We start from the raw sequence: 21,802 nt of genomic DNA on the forward strand, positions 1-21,802 counted from the left end.
GTGACGGGCGGTGACACACTTATAAAGTTCCGAGTGACGACGCTACACACTGTCTTAACCCACAAGAGGCATGTCCGTCATTCCGAAAAACCCCCTTTTTGACCTTGAAGTCCCAGTTTTTATACGTTTTTCTCGTGTACTATCCACCTTGCGGATTGGTCCCTCGTCCCCTTCCTCGCTTCCCGATTGGTCTCCCCTTTGTTTTCGAGCGCAAAACGAGACCATGTCGGGTCGCGGAAAAGGTCCGATTCGATGTGTCTATTTGACACCCTTTGTCGACTATGCTCCGAGATTGTTGATAGAACCACAACACCTGCACTCATAATTTAATCCGTTGTTTGTAATTGATGTCATTTTGGAATTCTAACGATTACGCGATATTTTTTTCTCTCTCCAATTTTCCCCCTTTTCCTGAAATTGTTTTCCTAAGTTCAATTTTTTTTTTCTTTGAATACTTGTGTCAAACTTATACTTCTTTATGAGTGCGTGTGTCAGAGTTCTACCTTTGGATTGAACATTAACAGGTCGTTTAACACGCGTTGACGTCATCCCGAGACTCGTTGTTTACATTTTTCGTTACGTTGTTTTGATTAAGAGTTTTTTTTCTCTCTCTCTCTCTTATATAATTTATCGTTATTTTTTTCACAACAGAATTCTGCATTTTTGCGATTTCGAACCTCGTCTGGGTCCTTACACGAGTTACACTCTTCTTAGCTCTCGAACCACTTCGCGGCGACATCTAAGCACCGAAAAGCTTTAGAATGCGTAGGACAAATAGCTCTTACTTCGCAAATCTCTTCTTCGTCTTCTCGATCTTGTTCATCCGAGGCAGATATCGCTTTAATTATCTCCTCGTCGTTCGAAATTTGGAATCCGGGATCGTTCGCGTCGCAATTTAACCACTCGGTTACATCTTCTTCGTCACCTTCGGCACGTATTGAAATTTGTGCTATTGCTTCCGCAATGTCTCCTATACCACTTTCTACCGTGTTACTGCAATTTACTAACGGTCTTTTCAAAATTTTGTTCCACGCACTCCATCGCGTACGTACATAAACGGTGTCGCAATTCGCCGAGTGCGAGTCGGCAAATTCGTATAATTTTTGTTTATTTTGAACAATCCGAATAATAGAGGTCCGGATAATCGAGGTTCTACTGTATACATTTTGGGTAATCATTTAAAATAAACATTTTAATTATTTCTTCTTTTTGTTCTTGTGTTTCTATTTTACTTGTTATTTGCTTTATTTTATTCGTATACATTTTAAATATATTTCATACTGACCGGGATAACGGATTTATAATTAATTATTTTGGGTATTTGTATCGGTTTAACATATTTCTTATAAATTAATCTATTATTTTTTCCTACGATGGTTATATCTAAATAATTTATGCTGTTCTGTTTTTCTTTTTCTAATTCAAATTTGATATTCTCTTTAACCTTATTGGTCTTATTTATAATTATATTTTCATTTGTTTTCGTTTTATTCGCTCGGGGAGTTGATACGAGATTGTGTGGTAGTTGGAATGAAAGGATAAACTTTGTAAGAGGTAAAAAAAAATTTATTTAAAACATATTCTAACTGTTTACAATACTTGTTTATAAACATTTTTCATTTTGTTATCCGAGGTATATGTGTACAAATTTTTCGAATTTCCTACTCGAGAGCAAGCTACTTATAGTTGACCGTGAGAGAAGCGGGAGTCTTTGAGGTTGATGCCGCAGAGTTTTAATGCTTTGTTAATTGTAAAACTATAGGCTAATTTGATTGGAAATTGCAGTCTTTTAAATCGGAATGGCAGTTCGGTAGAGATCGGCGGTATTCCGGGGACAAATACTGCGTGTCCTTTGTCCTTTCCAGTCGTAAGTTCAACTTCGATGACGTTACTCGATAGCTGTTTGACGATCGTCCTCGTTCCATTACATAGTTTTGGTGAGTTCGGATTTCCGAGTAGTACGATCGGAGATCCAATTTTCACTCGAAGGCGGTGTAATGGCGTTCCCGGTACTCGCAAACAGTTTAGAAATTCTGCGGGGAAGTTGACACTTTCTTCGACGTTTACCATCGTGTCGATCGATTTGTATATTCTCTCCTCACAGGGAATTTTCTTTCGAATATTAAAGTTGATATCGTCGACAATATTATTTTTAGTTGCCAAAATTGCCCTTTGAAATAGCCGCTCCGGATTGGTATAGTCGTGAACAATGTTTGGATAAATTTGGTCGACGAGTTCGTTTTCGGTAGTGGCTATGTTGCAAAAATTACCGTCGAGTTCGATCGGGCCGGTCGTCCGGTCGGTGGGATATGTGCCTTCGCCTATTTGTGAAAATTTTCGAGCAAAATGTGCCGTTGTGTCGTCTTTCGAGAGTTCAACTCTCATATTTTTTGTTAGTCGCGGTATTTGTATGTGTGGCCAGAGATGTGATTTTTTAAGCACGCATCGATCTCGTCCGCTGGTGTTGAATTGGGGATAACTGGAAGTGTTTGTCGAAAATCTCCCGAGAGTATGAGTAGAGCTCCTCCCGTCACTTCGGAGTTTCCTCGCGAGTCTTGTAATGTTCTGTCCACGGCTTCGAGTGATTTTTTACGTGCCATCGTGCATTCGTCCCAGAAGATAATTTTAGCTTGTTTTAGAAGTTCGCCCCGTCTAAATCCTCTTCAGATTTTACATACCGGGAATTGTTCTTCGGCTATATTCAACGGTAGTTGTAGGGCCGAACGGGCAGTTCGTCCTCCTTCCGTAGGTGTGGCTGCAATGCCGGATGATGCCGGTGCAATTGCGATGTGTTGTTTAGCACGTATTTCCGCCAGCAATAGATTTATTAGAAACGTTTTCCCGGTGCCGCCTGGTGCGTCCAAGTAAATAATTCCGCCAGTGTTGTTGTTGATCCGGTCCACGATAACGTTGTAATTTTTTTTTTTTTTATTGTCATTGAGGAGTGGTTTGTTGTGAGCAATGTATTGAAGTAGTTCGTCGATGCTGTAACTTTTTTCCCTTGTAATTTCGAAGTTTAGCACACTGAAAGCACCTTTTCGTGGTGCTGGCATCCCAAGTTGTACTAAGGTCTGGTTTTTTATTGCTAAGCATTTATCTTCTAGGCGAATGAGTGCTTCATTGAAGATGTCGTCGTTGAATTCGGTGGCCAGTTCTGGATGAGCTTGTCGGATTTGGTACGGTATGTCATCACTCATACTCTCTTTGAAGGAGTCCCGTAGCTGTTTTGGATTCGATGGGTTACGTGTTGTTAGAATTATGGCGAATAAGTCTCTCATTTGTTCAGCTGAGGCTGTGATTGAGGCTTCTTGTAGTGTTAATTCTCAGTGGTTGTCGTTTTCCGGTAGTCCTAAGCGTTGGCATGCTTCCTAACGCTTAGGACTACTGGAAAACCGGTCAGTGGGAAATTTCTAGAGGCGAAACTTACACCACTTTCATAATTATTGGACTTACACCACTTTCATAATTATTGAACTGTAAAATTCATTAAATTTCTATTATGTAAAACTCAATTTCACTTGAAACACATTATGTTTTATTCTGATTTTGTTTATATATAATAACAGAAAATAGTGTTGTTTATTCTGAATATTAAAAATATTTACTTATCGTTAAACTATTTTATAAGTTTATCATTATTATGAGCTTGCCATTAGACACTGCTTTTCATTTAGGTTCATTACATGGATTTTTTTCCCATTCCGTCAAGTTGTATATTTGTTGGTAAAATTCATAGTTTTATTCCTCTGTTGTAAAGGGCTGTCCATAAATGATGTCCACACTGGAAGCGACTTGTCTTGAGAGAGGGTTAACCCCCTCCCTTAAGACAAGTCGGACAAGGGGGGTTGAGCATTAGTGGACATCCATTTATTTCATTAATTTTTATACAGTTTATGCATTTTATTATATTTATTTCAAAGTTTCTCGCATGTTTCATTTCCACTTATGGTATCTATCATTCATAAAGTGATGAAGGTTTTAATGGGGGTTGCGTTATGTTGGACATCCAAACAGGGGAAGGGTTAGAAAACTTGGACAAAAGGGAGGAGTAAAAGATCAAGGATAATGCAGATGTAATTTATGGACAGCCCAAGTGCTTAATTAGACTGCAGAAAACGGACTTACACCACTTTCATAATCAATGGTTATGCAATGTCATTTACCAATGAATCTTTAATTGATCAAAGTGTACGGTTATTTTAAAATGCTAAGTGTGAATTGTTTATAAATAAAAAGTTTACACTAAATTGTATGTATATTATGTGATTTCTCAGTTTTTTCCAAAACTGGACTTACACCACTTTCAAAATAAATGGTTTATTACTGTGGATTTCGGTCTCTTTTTCACAAGAAAAATTTTATGACAGCACGCTGCTCCCGAACCAAAAACCGTGCTTTCGGGCACCTCGAAAACAAATGCGTAAAAAACGTGAATTACTCGGCAACTACTGTTAGCATACTAGTGGAACTTCAGGAGTCAACTGGCAGACGCTTGCTCAAACTTGTCACTAGAGGGAGTGCTTAGTTTGCAGTGCACCCACTAGAGCAGATTCCCAAACTTTATTCCATAAAGTTATACCCAACGCCCCTACCCTATTTTCCCTTGTGAAGAATGGAAATATTCTTAGGAAAACTTTTGATAAACCTCACTTTTTAAACATATCTCCATATCTGGATACTATTAATTAATTAAACGCAATGTTTCTTCTTACGTTAAACAGAGGAAAGGTCGTCCATGATCCCAACCTTTGCCTATGGTCACCATTCAGTACCCCCTAGATTTACTCACCATCCACTTTGAGAACCACTGCGCTAGAGGGAAACTGTACATAATTCTGGTATGCACCTCTTATTTCTTTAAGCATTAATAATAAAGCGCAAGCAGGCACTTGGATATAAAACCTAATGAAATCACCCTCTAAATAATGTCATACACAGTAAGTTTAGCGATCATTTCCAGAAAGGATCGTTAACACTTTCTTTTTGATATAAATGCATTCAGAACAAAGATAAAAGACGAAGAATTAATTTATTTACACACATACTACTTAAAATAACGGACTTATGAAATAATGATAACCTGACAGTCAAGTTTTTTGGTCTTGCTATTTATGTAGCCTATGTAATAATAACCTCTCGATGTACGGTACTTTTTAACTTACATTATATTCACTATTTATATAAAAGCTGTCCAAGATTCATATATAGTTTATATAAACTGTGAGTTAAAGACAATTATAAATATAAATATGTTCTGCAGAATTTGATTATATTTAATTGATAAATTATGATAACAGTTTATCATTCTATTTATAAAAGACGACCTATTTTTTAGCAGGAAAAAATTTTGATTAATAAATTTAGAAATTATTATTTCCTGCTGCAAAACTGCTTTGTCTTAAAATCCAAGAAAAATAAATCTGACAAATGTTTTAAAATAAGTTTTGTAAAAATAAGTTTTTGAGAATACACTATTTAAAAGGCAATAATAAAAACAGATCAGAATTTAACTCCTGTTATTAATAATACGTAAGATATTATATAAATTAGGGAAACCTCTTTTAAAACAAAGTCTTACCTTAGAATAAATAAACCAATATAACAAAGAACACTTTATTCATGTTGTATTACAAGCATGGGTGGTCTTGTTAATAACCATCTATGTTCCTGTAAAGACACCGAAATCTTTCCATTTTAACCAGTCTCTAACTATTGGAATCTTTAAGAAAAGTAATTGCTAATTTTTTACAGATCATTTTCATTACTGTTTTTGTAAATACTATTAATTATTTTATTCTAAGCTTGGAAAGTGGCTAAGAAATCCGTGACGATCTTCTTCATCTTGGCATCTGTTTCGTCGCTTATCTTTCCTTCCGTGGAAATGGTCTTCAACAAATCTTGGTGAGAAGTACGGATGTGTTGCAGAAATTCGTTCTCGAATTTCTGGATCTTGGCGGGATCCAGTTTATCCAGATAACCTCGCACGCCGGTGTAAATTACTGCCACTTGATCTTCGATGGGCATTGGAGCTGAAAAAGTACGCAAAGTTATTGAAACATTTTAATTATTTTATATTACAAACATGTATGCTTCGCGTACTGTATTGTCCTTGTTTTAGCAGTTCGGTCAGACGAATGCCCCGATTCAGTAGCTGTTGTGTGGCGGCGTCCAAGTCGGAACCGAACTGAGCGAAGGCGGCCACTTCTCGATATTGAGCCAATTCTAATTTCATGGAACCGGCAACCTACGGTATTATAGTTTTAATTATTATAGTTCATTATCCTATATTTCATTCACTATTTTATACATACTTATTGAACTAAAGAAAAACTAAGTTTCTAGTGCTAATTTTTTAAAATCAGAATTTGTAAAACAACAGATTTATATTAGAATTAAACGTACCTGTTTCATAGCTTTAGTTTGAGCGGCGGATCCTACCCGACTGACGGACAAACCGACATTGATGGCCGGTCGGATACCTTTGTAAAAGAGCTCCGTTTCTAAAAAGATCTGTCCGTCGGTAATAGAAATTACGTTTGTGGGAATGTATGCCGAAACGTCTCCGGCCTGAGTTTCGATGACAGGTAATGCAGTAAGCGAACCGCCTTTAAACTGCTCGTTCATTTTGGCAGCTCTCTCTAGTAATCTCGAATGAAGATAAAATACATCTCCCGGATAAGCTTCACGACCGGGTGGACGTCGAAGCAACAGGGACATCTGTCTGTAGGCTACCGCCTAAAAACAGAGTTTATTTTCATTACACGTAATTGTATAAATATAAACATAAAATTGCAACATTTAACAAAAATACTTTGTTTCTGTTATTCAACCTTTGTTCGCTCCAGTCGACAGTCCATAATTTCAGAAGCATGGAGGCAACCTTTCCTTAGAGGCTACTGCCTTCACAATAAAATGCAAATATGGTAAAAAACGTCTTCACCAGAGGACGTTTTTTACCATATTTGCATTTTATTGTGAAGGCAGTAGCCTCTAAGGAAAGGTTGCCTCCATGCTTCTGAAATTATGGACTGTCGACTGGAGCGAACAAAGGTTGAATAACAGAAACAAAGTATTTTTGTTAAATGTTGCAATTTTATGTTTATATTTATACAATTACGTGTAATTAAATTAAATGTAATACTGTCGGCCATGTTTTTATATATTATTATTTTTACTTGAAAACAAACTTTTATTAAAGTATTAGGTTAAAATAATAAATAGCTATTTTCTTTTACCTGTTTAGACAAATCATCATAAATGATAAGTGCATGCATTCCATTATCTCTGAAATATTCACCCATGGCACATCCAGAATATGGAGCGAGATATTGTAAAGGAGCAGCATCGGATGCAGTTGCACTGACGACAATGGTATATTTCATAGCATCTGTGATTTATAATGTAAAACATCTTACAATATGAACCAAACACTAAAATACAGGTTAAAAAATTCATCACTTTTAAGTCATGTGAACCATTGTCATAATGATTCACAGTGGCTGCGTTCAGCAGACTCAACAGTTCCAAAGCTGTCGAACACCCTCTATAGTAGCACTGTTTTGGAACATGTTTGGTATTTTGACGTCACATTTAGTAGCATCTTTCATTTATTCTACCGATCGGTAGCTAAAACTGAGTAATGATGGATGATTCCTGTTCCAATGCACACATCAGCTCATCGTTCAGCAGATGTAACTACATAACATCTACCAATTGAAATACCTTTGTTCACTTACAACTGTTCATTCTGCTGAATGCAGCCATTTTCAACAGGACATCATTTTTGCCTACTATATTTGTATTTATCCAAATTTAGTCTCAAAATTCTATTTTTAATGTTTTTAGCAATATAGTAAGTAACAAATGATCCAATGAAAATGTCTCTCATAATCCAATTTCCCATTTAAACAACCTGAATAGATAACTAAACAGATTAGCATGTAAATAGCCTTCCCCCCTCTCATCATCTGAAAATGTACTGTACAATATATTTAAAACCAAAAGACAAAATTATCAAATCATATTGATCAATTTCCTTGATTATCACCTTCTAACAATACTAATATTCTAGTATTAACAAAACATCTTTCTCTATCATTGGAAATGTAATATCTTCAAATCACTGAAATCATCTTCACTTTTCAGCAAAACATGTAAAATGTAACAATTCACAAATGTTTTCAGAATCACCTGATTTGATGAATTCCAATTCGAAACAAATTGAACCTGAAGCTGAAATCAGGTAGATTCCAAAAACATTTGAATTGTTACATTTTACATGTTTTGCGGGAAATCGAACATATTTTTAGACCCATCTAAAAATTCTCTAATTAGTCTGGAAACAGGGGAACCCAATTCTTGCATTCTGTGAAAGCGGGTAAGGTTGACTATAATGTAATAATCTTAATCTTCACTATCGTTAATTTTGCCCGAGCAATGCTGGGCCCACCCGCTAGTTATTATATATTTATTATAATCAGTTAAAGTTATCAAAACACCAATACCAATACCATTTTCTCAATATGTACTGTACATAAAATGCCATAAACTATTAAATAATTGCACTCACCACTGTCTGTAAGTCTCTTAACTATTTGTGCTACAGTACTTCTTTTCTGACCAATAGCAACATATATACAATATAATTTCTTTTTCTCGTCAGAGCCTTCGTTAAAATTTTTCTGGTTGATGATAGTATCAATGGCAATAGCTGTTTTTCTATAATAAAATTCCACAACATTAATCAAAATTACTTTTAAAGTTAATGAAAAATAAATAAAAACTTTACCCCGTCTGTCGATCTCCAATAATCAATTCACGCTGACCACGTCCTATGGGTACTAGACTGTCTACGGCTTTGATGCCCGTCAACATTGGTTCTCTGACGGAAATACGAGGAATAATACCTGGAGCCTTTACTCCTACTCTTGCCCTAGACTTTGCATTAAGTGGCCCCTTTAACAAAATTAAAAAAAAAAAAAAAAATTAGACATTTAGAAATCAACATGATATGTGTATTTACATAAACACATGATATTTAATTTTAAAACATCCATAAAAACTGTTTCATCTAATATTTTCAAGACAAAGTAGTGTGTTAAATAATATGTTTGTGAATAACCTATTAGAGCTTACACCCATTCCACGAATATATATGACACTTACGAAGTATTAGAATATATACGGAAGACAGTGGTGCAACATGGTTACCAGAGAAAGGAAATCGAAGCACTAATTATGAAAATGCAGAAATAAAACTGGCAACCTCGCGATACAGAGCAAAGAAAAAGTATAGTGCTTAATTATATTCCATTTCTAAATAAAATGGTTAAGAAAATAGCCAGAAATAGGAATCTACGAGTAATTTACAGACGTAATCCAACTGCATACAGACTTTTAAGAAATGATAAGAGAAAAGATAAACGTAATGACATGACAGGAATACATTCTATACCCATACAACACCATAGGTTTAGTAATGACATGGTATATATTGGCACAACTTTGCGGAACTTAAAGCAACGAATAAACGAGCACAAATACTCTGTAAATAGAAGCATTGACACTACAGTACTGGCAGCGTTTGCAAAACAGCAGGATATTAGCGTGTTCTGGGATAAAGCTGCAATCATCAGGGCTACAAGATCTAGACAAGTGATAAGCACCTTGAAAAAATGGATATATATATAGGGCACAGATAACCACACAGTGCATTAATCACAGGGATGCGGACGGTTTGTCATCTGCCTGGAAATCATTTTATAACAACATAAATTAACAGATACATCCTCAGGGACGGCACTATCTGCCGTCCGTGCATTACCGTTAACTCGTGCAACCGCGGTTTGAGTTTTGTTTTTTATATTACGTAACTTCAAGTTCTTTGTTCTTTTCGTTGAATGGATAACTGATGAAGACTGCTTAAGTCAGTTGAAAACATTTTTTAACTGATTAAATTTTTGTTCTGGATCGAGAAAGGTGTTATTTATTTTATTAATTTCTTTTCTTTACATGTGTACTTATTGTAAGTAAAACATAAGTTTATAATAAATGATTTTTCTCATAAAATGATTTCATTATTGTCTCACAACCTCCAGGTTAAGAAACGCTGCCTTAGAGGTATGAAGAAGTACAGATACTGTACATGTCAGGAGGTGCAATTCGGCACAGAGTATTTGGTACCCAAATCATGCACACACAAAATAAACCAGACTTATAGGTAGTCAGGGCACTGAAAATCGGGTCAAAAAAAAAAAAAAAAAAAAAAAAAAAAATATGCACAATTCATTGTGCACAATTTGCGCATGCGTTGCTTGTGTTCGCTGAGACAGTCTTGTCCCATAAACTGGCTTCACCATTTTACTTGTTTAAAGATAATTTAACTTACTACTATTAAAAATTGTTTTAAACCTTTTATTGCATCTCATGTATTATTAGCTTGCCTAAATGGAGAAAAACCCAACTGATTTTGTTATTTCTCTTATTTCAAAAACATAAATAATTGTTTAGTGAAATCCTTGTTTTCAGTATTAGCAATTATTGCAAATTTTTAAAGTTAATAACTAATTTACAAATAATGATTTTATTAAAATATATTAAAGTTTATATTCTTCTCCATAATGATTAATTATATATATATATAAAAATTATACACAGTCAAGTGTCTAATTCTTAATGTATCATCATCAACTAAAAATAATTGGAATTTCTACACTTCTAACTCAAGATTTTGTAAAAATATAACAGAGTGAGTGAAATTTAAGCATTTTTATATTCTTGCAGTGTATCTAAACATGCATATACATCTAAATAAATAAATCTAAACACAGTAATTGGTTTATTATCATTGTAATATATACTTAAGGAAAAGAGAGGAAAATCTTATTTGGATTTTAAAATAAAATAAATACAAAAACATTTCTATGTTTTAAAAAAATATAGTAAGACCCTGCTTAACGTGGGGATGCATTCTTAGACGACAAAGCACTAAATGAAATAGCATTAAACAAGATTATTTTAACAGAGTAAATAGAGATAGGAGAACAAATGACCAAGATAAACAAATTTTACTTTAATTTTAAGTTATTTTTATATTATTGTATAATAATATATGTTAAATAACACATAAATGTATGCAAACACAAATATAAAGTTCATTTTTGTGACGAAGATTCTGGCTCTTCTGAAATTCTTGTTAAAAAAACGACTTTATTGCTTTAGCAATAAAGCAATTGCTAAATTTGCTAAAGCAATAAAGTCACAAAGTTTCACTTGTCGCTTTTTTTTTCCTTAAGTAAATGACAGTAGCAGGAGATCGCATGATAGCTAGTGAATGTTTTAATTTTGAATTTAGTTTATTGTTCATATTTTTAAGGATGGAAAACCCCAAAATATCAACAATAAACTAAATTAAGGATAAAAACATTCACTTGCATACATGGTTTATCCCAAACACTCGAATATGTAAAAAGGATAGTGCAGCTTTACAATTGTAAGCCAGGTAAAAGATGACACACCTGTTCAACAGAGGAATAGCTCCCACAGTGACCTTGAGAGAGTGGAGGCTATCTACTTCAGACTGAATTGTCTGGCATTATTTATGATGAAGCACTTAACTCGCAAGTGGTGTATTCTTTGTTTTTGAATCTAGTTGATACTGAAAGAGCTTTAATTAGTTGTACGTAGGGATTGCAATACCGGTATACCAGGATACCGAATACCGGGATTTTGAGTCATTTGTACAATTTTATAATACCGGTATTCACAAGTTTAAATACAGTTTTTTCGGTATTTACTATAAATTTTTTAAATTGTCTCCACTATATGTTCAGGGGTCGCCAATATAGCAAAAGAGTATACGTTTTTGTTTTCATGTCTCCCTAACGGGCGAAATAAATTAGACTGTGAATACAAAGTTGCATCATACAGTCTAGAGAAGTGATCAATATGTAAATCACCCAAGGAGGTGGGCCAAAACTGTCCTATTACAGCTCAGAGTGATACTGCACACGCGCAGGATTCGTAGTCTGATATTCGTATCTGTGAAAACAAGGTTGTAATTGTGAAGAAAGTGCATACTATTTCGAATACTCTACTTCCAATAAAACTGGCTGTGGAGGCATTATGTCGAAGAAATTCTAATTTATTAACAGCTAATGCAACAATAAATTTCATGTTGCAGTCACTGAAAGAACAGCACGCACACATCACTATCTGAAGAATTATATATTACATTGAAAGATCACACAGAAGAAAGGCATACCGAAATAGAAAATGTCTTACGGTATTTACATAATTATAATTATTTTAAAAATGAAAATAAAAAAGAAGAAAAGAGACTAACCAATTCAAATTTGATCAAGTTTATAGTAAATTTTCTTAAAATTTTTTACCCACAAACCTATCCACATTCAGAAGAATTCGGTAGAGTTATCGAAGATGATGATGACACTAATGTCGATAGTGAAAAGGAATTGTCTCTTGAACAAAAATTAGAATTAGCGATAACTAAAAAAATTTCAACAAACCAAAATACAATACAGAAATCAATTATATCCAAAACCATCCGACGAGAAATCTATTTATTTGAAGATGAGGGATTTAGAGGTAAATACTTGGAAAAAGTATATCACGCATTGCTAACAGTACCACCAACTAGCGTAGATGCTGAAAGGGTGTTTTCGACAGCTGGTAATTTTTGCACAAAATTGTGTTCCAGGCTTAATGACAGTACAATTGATGCATTGTTTTTTAAGATCACATTTCAAAAATTTGTAATAATACCACGAACTGAATAGTGATATTTACACTTTTTTGTGATTTAAATAAATAAAACGTTCCTTGTTCTTTTACTTTTTGTGATTCTTTATATACTGTTATAATTTATAAGTTACAAATGATTTTTTGTGATATTTACTCTCTCTAATAAAACTGGCAAATAAAACAAAAAAACACCTGTGTTTTCTTTCTTTTTTTAAAAATTCCTACTACTGGTATTAAAACCGATATTCCGGTATTAAGATCTAAAAAATATCAAATACCGGTATTGAACTTTTGGTCCAATATTGCAATCCCTAGTTGTACATCCCAAGTTGGAAAAAGAATTTTTTATTGATTGTTTTTTTTAGCTTGTACATCATTGATTGACTTGTTTATATATTTGAAATATATATTTATTACTAACTTCTTGTTTATAATTATTCTTGTTGTTTATATATATATCATAACTTAAATATCCGTCATGGAATTTTGCTTACACATGTATCATATTTAATTGTTTTGTATTTATTTTCCATTAAACTGAGTGCCTTTCTCCCAGGATTTCTCTGGCTATTTGCCACTCCAATCACCAGATGAATATAATTTTGCAAATTGTGAATTTTCTAACAGGCAGTGTGACCCCGCCAATATTAGGTATTTTACATATTTTCAAACTATGAAACAGAATAATTTTGTGTAAATCAAATAAACTACTCTGAAAAACACTGATAAAAAGGTGTGGAGTTTGAAATTATTAAAATTGTAATATTAATATTATTGTGAAGAATTTTTCACACAATTCCACATGGAAAAATTTTCCACACACTTTGGATCTTATCCTATCTGTCTGGCAACTCTAGGCAAAGATATGTTGTCTGTACATACAACATGATACTAGAGATGTATGTAGTATTCAAATTATCATCATCAGTAAGATATTTAAGATCTGGACTACTCAAATACTAAAAAGTGTCAAATAAGAGATATTTGGTTTTTGGTTTGTCCTCAAAAACATTGTTTTTGGAACTTCTCAGAAATATTAAAAGAAAATATTCTCAACATGCAATTATATATATACATACATACATACATACAATTACTATTATACTAATTAGAAACAAACTAGCTCAATGAATCAATTCAAGCATGATGATAATTTCACTTTATACTAATTATTCATTTTATGCAAATAATCTAGAACAGTAGAAATTTAAATATAATTAGTTATGTTGCCAAGTCCTTTACACCAAACATTATTCCATAAAATTATTACACAAAATAAGAATGCTAAACATTTGAATAGAGAAAATGTTTTCAAAACTACTTCTATTAATATGTTGATGCCATAATTGATTTAGTGTCCTTATTTTACATACATTGCAAAGGCAGAAAATTTCATTAGCTTGATAGCTAATGAAATTTTACATTTCTAAATAGGAAATACAAATAAATTTTTCACATTATTATTTTTAGAATTTAACAAGATTTTACTGTCCTTTTCATTCATATTATCTTACAATAAGAGTGTGAGTGTGTGTAATCAATTTTATTTAAAAACCTTTTGTCTCATAAGGTTTACATGTAGTAGTAAACCTTATGAGGCAATCCTTAATAAAATAGCAATCCAAAGAAAAATTATTTTTTATGAATTATACAAATAACAAAAAATTAACTTTACCTTGCCATCAATAGGATTTCCCAAGGCATCTACAACTCTTCCTAAAATTTCTGCACCTATTGGAACATCTACAATTGCTCCGGTTCTTTTCACAATATCGCCTTCTTTAATAAGTTTATCGTTACCAAACACTACAATACCAACATTATCGGGTTCCAAATTCAAAGCCATTCCCTATAATTCGAAGAAAACAAAATCAAGAACCAAACCAAGGCACTAAATTATTACTACTGCTATTCTACTTAATAAACTAACCTTTAATCCGCTCGAGAATTCAACCATCTCTTCGGCTTGAATATTCTTCAAGCCATAGACACGAGCAATACCGTCACCGATAGACAGCACTCGTCCGGTTTCTTCCAACTCGGCAGTAGGAGCTTGGCCTAAAATTCTTTCCTCCAGGATGGAAGAAACTTCTGCAGAACCTATAATTTAAAAATACTTTTATTTCACTGATATTCACAGTTTACAAATACAGTTGAACCTGTCTATCTCAAATTATTTCCTTATTCTTGTAAGATTCAAGACACAGGTCCAATTGTATATACAGTAAACACAAAAAGTAAAAATAAATTTTATCAGGATCAAATTACAGATCATACACTGCACGGTAACGATTTATCAAAAAAATATTTTATAAGAATATCCGATAATACAATTATTATAAATCATAAAATTGGTTAAGACTACAATGTTGAAAAATTTTTTAGGATTTATTGGTTTCTGTAAGTTTAGTTCTAAGCAGAAAGTTGTCTTGCCCCAAGCAATTGCCACTTTTACTTGGGAGCAACAATTTATAAAAAGAATCATAGACAAAAGGTTAAGTATTCTAAAGAAATCCAAAAGGGATGCCAAGTTTTTTTTAGCAGTATCTTAGATTTTTCTGGAATGAAGGATGAGAAATTTAGATATTGTCACTGTAGAATGCTCTGGAAAATAAGAGAGGATGAATTATAGCTCCTTGTTCATAAGAAGTTTGGATTTGGAAATTGGACTAGTTCAAAATAGCCATAGTGTGTGTAATCAAAAATCATTTGTTTGATTGCCCCCTACTTTATTTCAACAGCAACAAGATGAATACATAAAGTCTAATCTCAAAAAGATTTATCCAAAAATTCCAGGATCTTCTGATTTTTTCAAGTTTAAAATATCAATTTATTTTCTATCAACTGGATAATTAGACAACAAGAAAAACACAACTTTAAAAATCCAGCAAAGAAATTTACTAATAAAAACGTTTTCGATCGATTTAACTGATCTTCCTCGATTACAATGAAACAGAATGTGAAAATAGAATGTAAAATTTAAAAATAAACGATAACCAGAATTCTAAAATAAATACAGTTTTCGTTGTTTGTTTTGCAAAAAATTTGTCTGTTTTTGTCAGTTGTCTCAGATTTTGTTGGCGTGTCCATATAATCTCGCTGCTAATTTTTTTCGAAAACAAAGGGCAATCCACGTGTTTTCCTGCTCAGCATGGTGTTGTTTCTCATTGTGTGGGAACTAGCTGTGCGTCTAGCCAAACAACTTTTCTATGAAAGCCGGATGACCGAGTGGTGAAGGTGGCAGCCAACCACTTTGGGGAACCCGGGATCAAATCTGGACAAGTAAAAAAAATCCCCAAGAATTTTTGGGTGGTGGACTGTCCAGATATGTCGAGCCCCGTCCTCAACACTCGGCTGCCCCATTGTGGGCCTGGCCGAACCCATAATGGGCCTGCTAAAATAAGCCCTCTTAGTGCCCACAGGGCAGAAAGAGTTTAAAAAAGCCAAACAATTCCATTGCTTTCCTTTCAGCTCCATCATGGGACCAAAGAAAGTTTCCAGAGTCAGTATCCTTTCGAATGCCATGTTAAATGTTAATTTATCCATTACATTAGTGTTTTATATTCATTTTATATTAAATTCTTATTGTTTTTAGTATTAAACAGTATATTTATTCTTTATAAAATGTGTTTTTGGTATGTATTTCGGAGTGTCTAGAACGAATTAATTGGATTTACATTAATTCATATGTGAATAATTGCCTCGGTATTTGTTGGTTTCGGACTTCATCGATTGTTTTCAGACGGATTATCGACGAAAACCGAGGCATCATTATAATTGAAATCATAGTTGCAAATAATAAATAATTACAGAAATAAGATAAACAATAAAAAGTAAAAATATACAAATAAATGAATCCAGCTTTCTTATGTATTACGGAATACATAAGAAAGCTGCCAGAGCTAATAATCTTGAGGTTGTATATTGACGCAACCCGACAATATTCAGAATTTTAAGGAACAATAAAAAATTCAGCTATCGGGATTTACTCCATCCCATTAATCGACTAATGTTTCAAATCAAAACTGGTCTATGCACAACTTACAACAATGGCTCAAAGAACATATGCTGTATTTACTCACATATAAGATAACCTCGCATATAGGACGAGATGTGATTTTAAAGATCAAAATAAAGAAAATTAAATTTATTAATACAATTCTAATTTTATTTTGTTTAATCACAAGTAAAATATCAAATAAACATAAATGCACACATTGTCCCAAAAAAATTACTGGCATTTTAAATTTTAACGCTTACCATGCTAGAAACGTAATATTATGTTTTAGGCTTTTCTTCGCAAAATGCAAAAAACGTAATATTACGTTTGTCAATATATCCTGTAATTTCTAGCTTCAAAACGTAACAATACGTTTTCAGCAATGAAAATACGATTTCTTTGTGTATTTTAGTGTGTCTGTTAATAAATAATGGGCACTATTTATTCAGAAATTTGAAATATCAGCAATTTTGTCCAATCACAATCATCATCCGATCTGGAGTTTCGTCACCATATTTTGCAAGCAAATATAGAGTTGTTTTATTCATTATATATAAGTTACGTTTAGATATGGTGCATTAACACTGACTGCGCTGGCCCAGTTGATCTAGTCCTTACCTATGTGCTGACTGATTTAAGCAATTTTACAGTATTTTATACTGAAAATAAAAAATGATTGACTAAAGCTAGATAAAAAGTAAAAACAGTTTATGATATTGAAAACATTTATCTGTACGATACTCAATTTTGATGTGTGTGGGCTTTATTTTTATGTATTATTCTATAATGTTATTTGGACTTGTTTTAGAGATAAAGATAAAATTAAAAAAATTTGAAAACTGCAATATAGCTTTAAAATTTGTATTTTTATGTATGAAATATATAGTAAATTGATGAATTTATTGAAAATAATGATGTACTTATCAATACTATTAGCAGACTTTTTTCTGATTGTAGCTGTTTTTTCATAATTGAGTGGGTTCGGAAAATGTACATAAGCATGTAAGGAACCAAGTCCGAGCGTTATTTTTATTTTACTTTTATTTTGCTTATTATTCTATTTTTGTTTGGGGCTTATGTTTTGTTAGGACGAAGGTTTCCTCACCATTCACCTTCAGTAATTAAACAGAGAAGAATTAAAACCCAACTCACCGACGAAAGAAAAGCGCCATAGGACTCACGCACATTTTCGCGCCCCGAGCGGCAAAGAATAGGTCCGCACCGAGAAGAGGGGGGGGAGAACCTACAAGCACGAAATAAACTCGCTAAACCTTAAGTAATAAAAACGTCCCGGAAAGAATTGTAACAACAAATAATGTAAAAGGTTAGTGAGTAAACTGTCGGAAAAAGGGCTGCCAGACGATGAAAAACGTTATTGTTAGCATTTAAGTATGTAAATGAGGGGAGTGACCGCATTCAGAATTGTGACGTCACCTCACACTATAAATCCCGAGTCTCAAGTGAAGACGGTGAGGTGAATTCTGATAGCAACGAGCTTGGTGAGCTTCGCAGCAGTAATAGAGGTGTCCGATAGGATCTCGAGTAAGTTCCAAGGTGATTTTGAAGTGATTCGAAGTTTGGATCGACAGTCTGAGAAAGTCTTGAGAGTTTAAGGAAATAGGTTCCGAGTATATTGAGGTGACGATTAGGATTTCTAGTTTATAAGAATTATTGTTTTAAGTTAAACTTTTTGGTTTTGTCGGATTCCCAAGGGGATAGAGTTAAGTTAGACATAGATTTGAATTGAGAATTGTCGGGTTGACTTTGTTGAATTTCTTTGAATAAATTATTGTTTGATTTTTACTTAATATTGTACATAGTTATTGCTAAACGATTAATTAAATCTTTGATTTTTTTCTATTGACAAATATTGTCTTTATTTAATTCGGTGCACGCTTAAAGTCCAGGCCTGGCACGCTAACGCGAATCCGAGTAAAGTACCCGGTAGGTTAACGGTTGTTTCCGACACGGTAGAGTCGATAATCGTTGTAAATTAAAATAGTACTTTACAACTGGCGCCCGAACAGGGACTCTAAAGGTTAATATTAGACTTTGTTGCTTTCTTTGTTGATATTGACTTTAGCTTAGAGGAATAACACCTCGTAATCTCAAAAAAATGGAAGATAGTGCACCAGTCACCCGAGCCGAATATAACCAGTTGCAACAACAATTGTCAGTACTGTTGCAACAAGTGTCATCCTTGTCAAACGCCGTGACTCATCTAACTTCATGTGTCACGTCTGGAATTGTAGAGCCAACAACACCGAACGTTACAAGTGCTGTACGGCCCGAAACTTCTACTCCGAGACAGGAAGTGCCTACATCTAATGCATCGATGGTCTGGCTTCAGACTGCACCGCCGCCGCCAGCCATCCAATTTAACGGTAGGTCAGCATTAACTGCTAATGATTTCTTGCAGGACCTCGAACAGCATTTCCTGGTAAACCAAATACCGAACACTAGATGGGTTGATACTGCCGCTAGTTGTCTTCGCGGTAGCCCAGCAATGTGGTGGAAGAATGAAGGACGCCACCGAATCGGCAACAGTTGGCCGTTGTTTAAGCGATCTTTTCTGGATCTTTACGCTCCTTTAGCTGACGAAGTAGCTGTCGCTAAAGAACTATTTAGCCGACAATACACAGGAACCAATGGAGTCGAGCAGTTTATATGGACCACAGTTCAGCTATACCGCACGTGGAGACCTTTAGCTCGGGATGAGGAAATTATACAATGTGTAGTTGCCCAGATGCCTCTTCCGTTACGTGAGTATCTGGAAAATCGCCGTTCTTATTCATTAAACGAGTTAGTACGTACTGCGAAAGAGTACGAATTTAGACGAAACGACCAAGGTTCTCCTGACAGTGCAAAGCAGATTAAGGACTGTCGAAAAGTAAGTAAGCAGCTAGAGCCGAAAAATTTTGCACCGGCAAAGTCACCCATGACCTGTTATTCATGTGGTGAGGTGGGACATTTTTCGAGGAATTGTCCAAAAGGGAAAGGACAAAATGATCAAACAAATGTCAAGACGCCCAATAGTCCCGAAAGAAAAGTAACCTGGAAAAGGAAGGGTAATGGAAAAAGAAAACCTTTAAACTAAACCGGAGACAGCGAGGGGAGGATCCTGTCTCCGATATGGATCCAAATACCTCCACCGTAGGACTAATCGTGAGTGAAGCCTCCAAGTTGCCTGAGGTAAATATTTTTATTAATGGAGTACTAACCTCAGCCCGGATTGATACGGGTTCTGACTTTACTTTAATCAATGAATTAGTGTGGAGGAGAATTTCTTTGCAGAATAGAAATATTCGGTTACAAGCAGGACCGAATTTTAAGTTAGCCATTGAAGGAGGAAAAGGAACCTCCATTGGAAAATTCCTGGCAAAAATCCAGATTGGAAGTGTTACCCTTCGACAGGCGTGCGTAGTAGTAAAAGGACTTATAATGCCATGCTTACTAGGGCGTGATTTCGCCAAGAATCATAGAATAACAATGGACTTTAAAAATTTGACAATTTCTTTGGACGTAAGTCATCCCAAAGAGAGAATTTCACCTAAGTGGGACGAACTCCAAACCACTTTAAGTGGTGAAAGGTTAGTAACTTTGAAAAATGTATTATTGCAATACTCGCAACTGTTTACAGATAAGCCGGGACTAACTAATATGATAGAACATGAAATCGTCACTGACAAAGCGACACCAGTATGTGGACGTCCGTATAAATACTCTGACGTAAAGTTAAAGGAAATGAACCGCCAGATAGCGGAAATGTTAAGAGATGGTATCATCCAACCATCAAATTCTCCGTGGGCATCCCCGGTCGTCATGGTCAAGAAAAAAACGGGCGATTGGAGATTATGTATTGACTATAGAAAGCTAAATCAGGTAACAGTGACTGATAAATATCCTTTACCGATTATTTCAGAATTACTGACTTCGCTTAAAGAAGCGAACTTTATAACTACCTTGGACTTATCGTCTGGTTACTGGCAAGTGCCATTAAAGGAACAAGACAGACCGAAGACAAGCTTTATTACGAATAGTGGCTTGTATGAATTCCTGGTCATGCCGTTTGGACTCAAAAACGCCCCGGCAACATTCCAAAGACTAATGGACAAAGTCCTAAAGGAAGAAAAAGGGAAGTATTGCCAAGTTTACTTAGACGATATTATTATATACTCATCTACTTTTACAGAACACATCGAACATTTGACCAATGTACTCAAACGATTGGCAGCTGCAGGACTAACCATTAAGTTGGCTAAGAGTAACTTTTGCCGCCCAGACGTTCAGTACCTGGGATTTAAAGTCAGCAATAAAGGCATTGCGACGGAAGATGAAAAAGTAAGGGCCGTTCGAGAGTTTCCGACGCCCAGAAATACGAAGGATCTTAGCACCTTTTTAGGAATGTGCAGCTGGTACTGTAGATTCATACCTAATTACGCAACTATTGCCGAACCATTGTATCAATTACGGCGGAAAAGGAAACGATGGGAGTGGACGGAAGAATGCCGGCAAGCTTTTGAAAAGCTAAAAAGTAAGTTGATAACTGCACCTATTTTGCAGCTTCCTAGGCCAGGTGTGCCCTATACGTTATATACAGACGCTAGCACGGTAGGACTGGGAGCAGTGCTTTGCCAGGAGAAAGTCATTGCATACGCTAGCCGTACTTTAAACGCAGCCGAAAGGAACTATACGGCCACGGAGCTTGAATGTCTAGCCATTGTATGGGCTACAGAGAAGTTCAAAATCTACCTAGACGGAACCAAATTCACCGTCGTAACGGACCATTCTGCATTACGATGGCTTAATAGTTCTACATCCCTCTCAGGTAGGTTAATGAGATGGGCATTAAGATTGCAGGAATTTAGTTTCCAAATCCAACATAGAAGTGGAAAGGACAATCAATTGCCAGACGCTTTATCTAGACGTCCATTAGAAGATCCACAACTAAGTAACGACTCGGACATAACCGCAAAATTGTTAGCGGTAACAACATTTGAACGAGAGAAAGACCTTATAGACGCTCAACGAACTGATTCA

General features: G+C 34.8%; 3 protein-coding genes across 3 annotated transcripts in view; all 3 read right to left on the reverse strand.

The window, feature by feature from the left end:
• Positions 1–1,680: 1,680 nt before the first annotated feature.
• Positions 1,681–2,385, reverse strand: LOC136982021 (uncharacterized). The gene has a single exon (XM_067278459.1). It carries the CDS (start codon positions 2,383–2,385, stop codon positions 1,681–1,683), a length of 705 nt encoding a protein of 234 aa, XP_067134560.1.
• Positions 2,386–2,663: 278 nt separating this feature from the next.
• On the reverse strand, positions 2,664–3,197 carry LOC136982022 (uncharacterized). The gene has a single exon (XM_067278460.1). The coding sequence runs from the start codon at positions 3,195–3,197 to the stop codon at positions 2,664–2,666; it is 534 nt and encodes a 177-aa protein (XP_067134561.1).
• Positions 3,198–5,599: 2,402 nt separating this feature from the next.
• Positions 5,600–21,802, reverse strand: part of blw (ATP synthase subunit alpha blw, mitochondrial) — a 35,557-nt gene continuing 19,354 nt past the window's right edge. Inside the window, exons 3-10 of the mRNA XM_067278437.1 lie at positions 14,693–14,862; positions 14,438–14,611; positions 8,789–8,955; positions 8,570–8,718; positions 7,236–7,387; positions 6,403–6,735; positions 6,100–6,244; positions 5,600–6,029 (exon numbers count right to left, since the gene is read on the reverse strand). Of these exons, the coding sequence (XP_067134538.1) occupies positions 5,797–6,029; positions 6,100–6,244; positions 6,403–6,735; positions 7,236–7,387; positions 8,570–8,718; positions 8,789–8,955; positions 14,438–14,611; positions 14,693–14,862 (1,523 nt within the window). The 3' untranslated portion in view covers positions 5,600–5,796. The remainder of the gene's footprint in view (positions 6,030–6,099; positions 6,245–6,402; positions 6,736–7,235; positions 7,388–8,569; positions 8,719–8,788; positions 8,956–14,437; positions 14,612–14,692; positions 14,863–21,802) is intronic.

The sequence above is a fragment of the Centruroides vittatus genome, unplaced genomic scaffold, assembly GCF_030686945.1.
Source record: "Centruroides vittatus isolate TY-2023 unplaced genomic scaffold, ASM3068694v2 contig_8, whole genome shotgun sequence".
NCBI lineage: Eukaryota > Metazoa > Arthropoda > Arachnida > Scorpiones > Buthidae > Centruroides > Centruroides vittatus.

Excerpts from the sequence above, each read along its gene's own strand:
- LOC136982021 (XM_067278459.1), bottom strand. The coding sequence starts at position 2,385 with ATGAGAGTTGAACTCTCGAAAGACGACACAACGGCACATTTTGCTCGA.
- LOC136982022 (XM_067278460.1), bottom strand. The coding sequence starts at position 3,197 with ATGAGTGATGACATACCGTACCAAATCCGACAAGCTCATCCAGAACTG.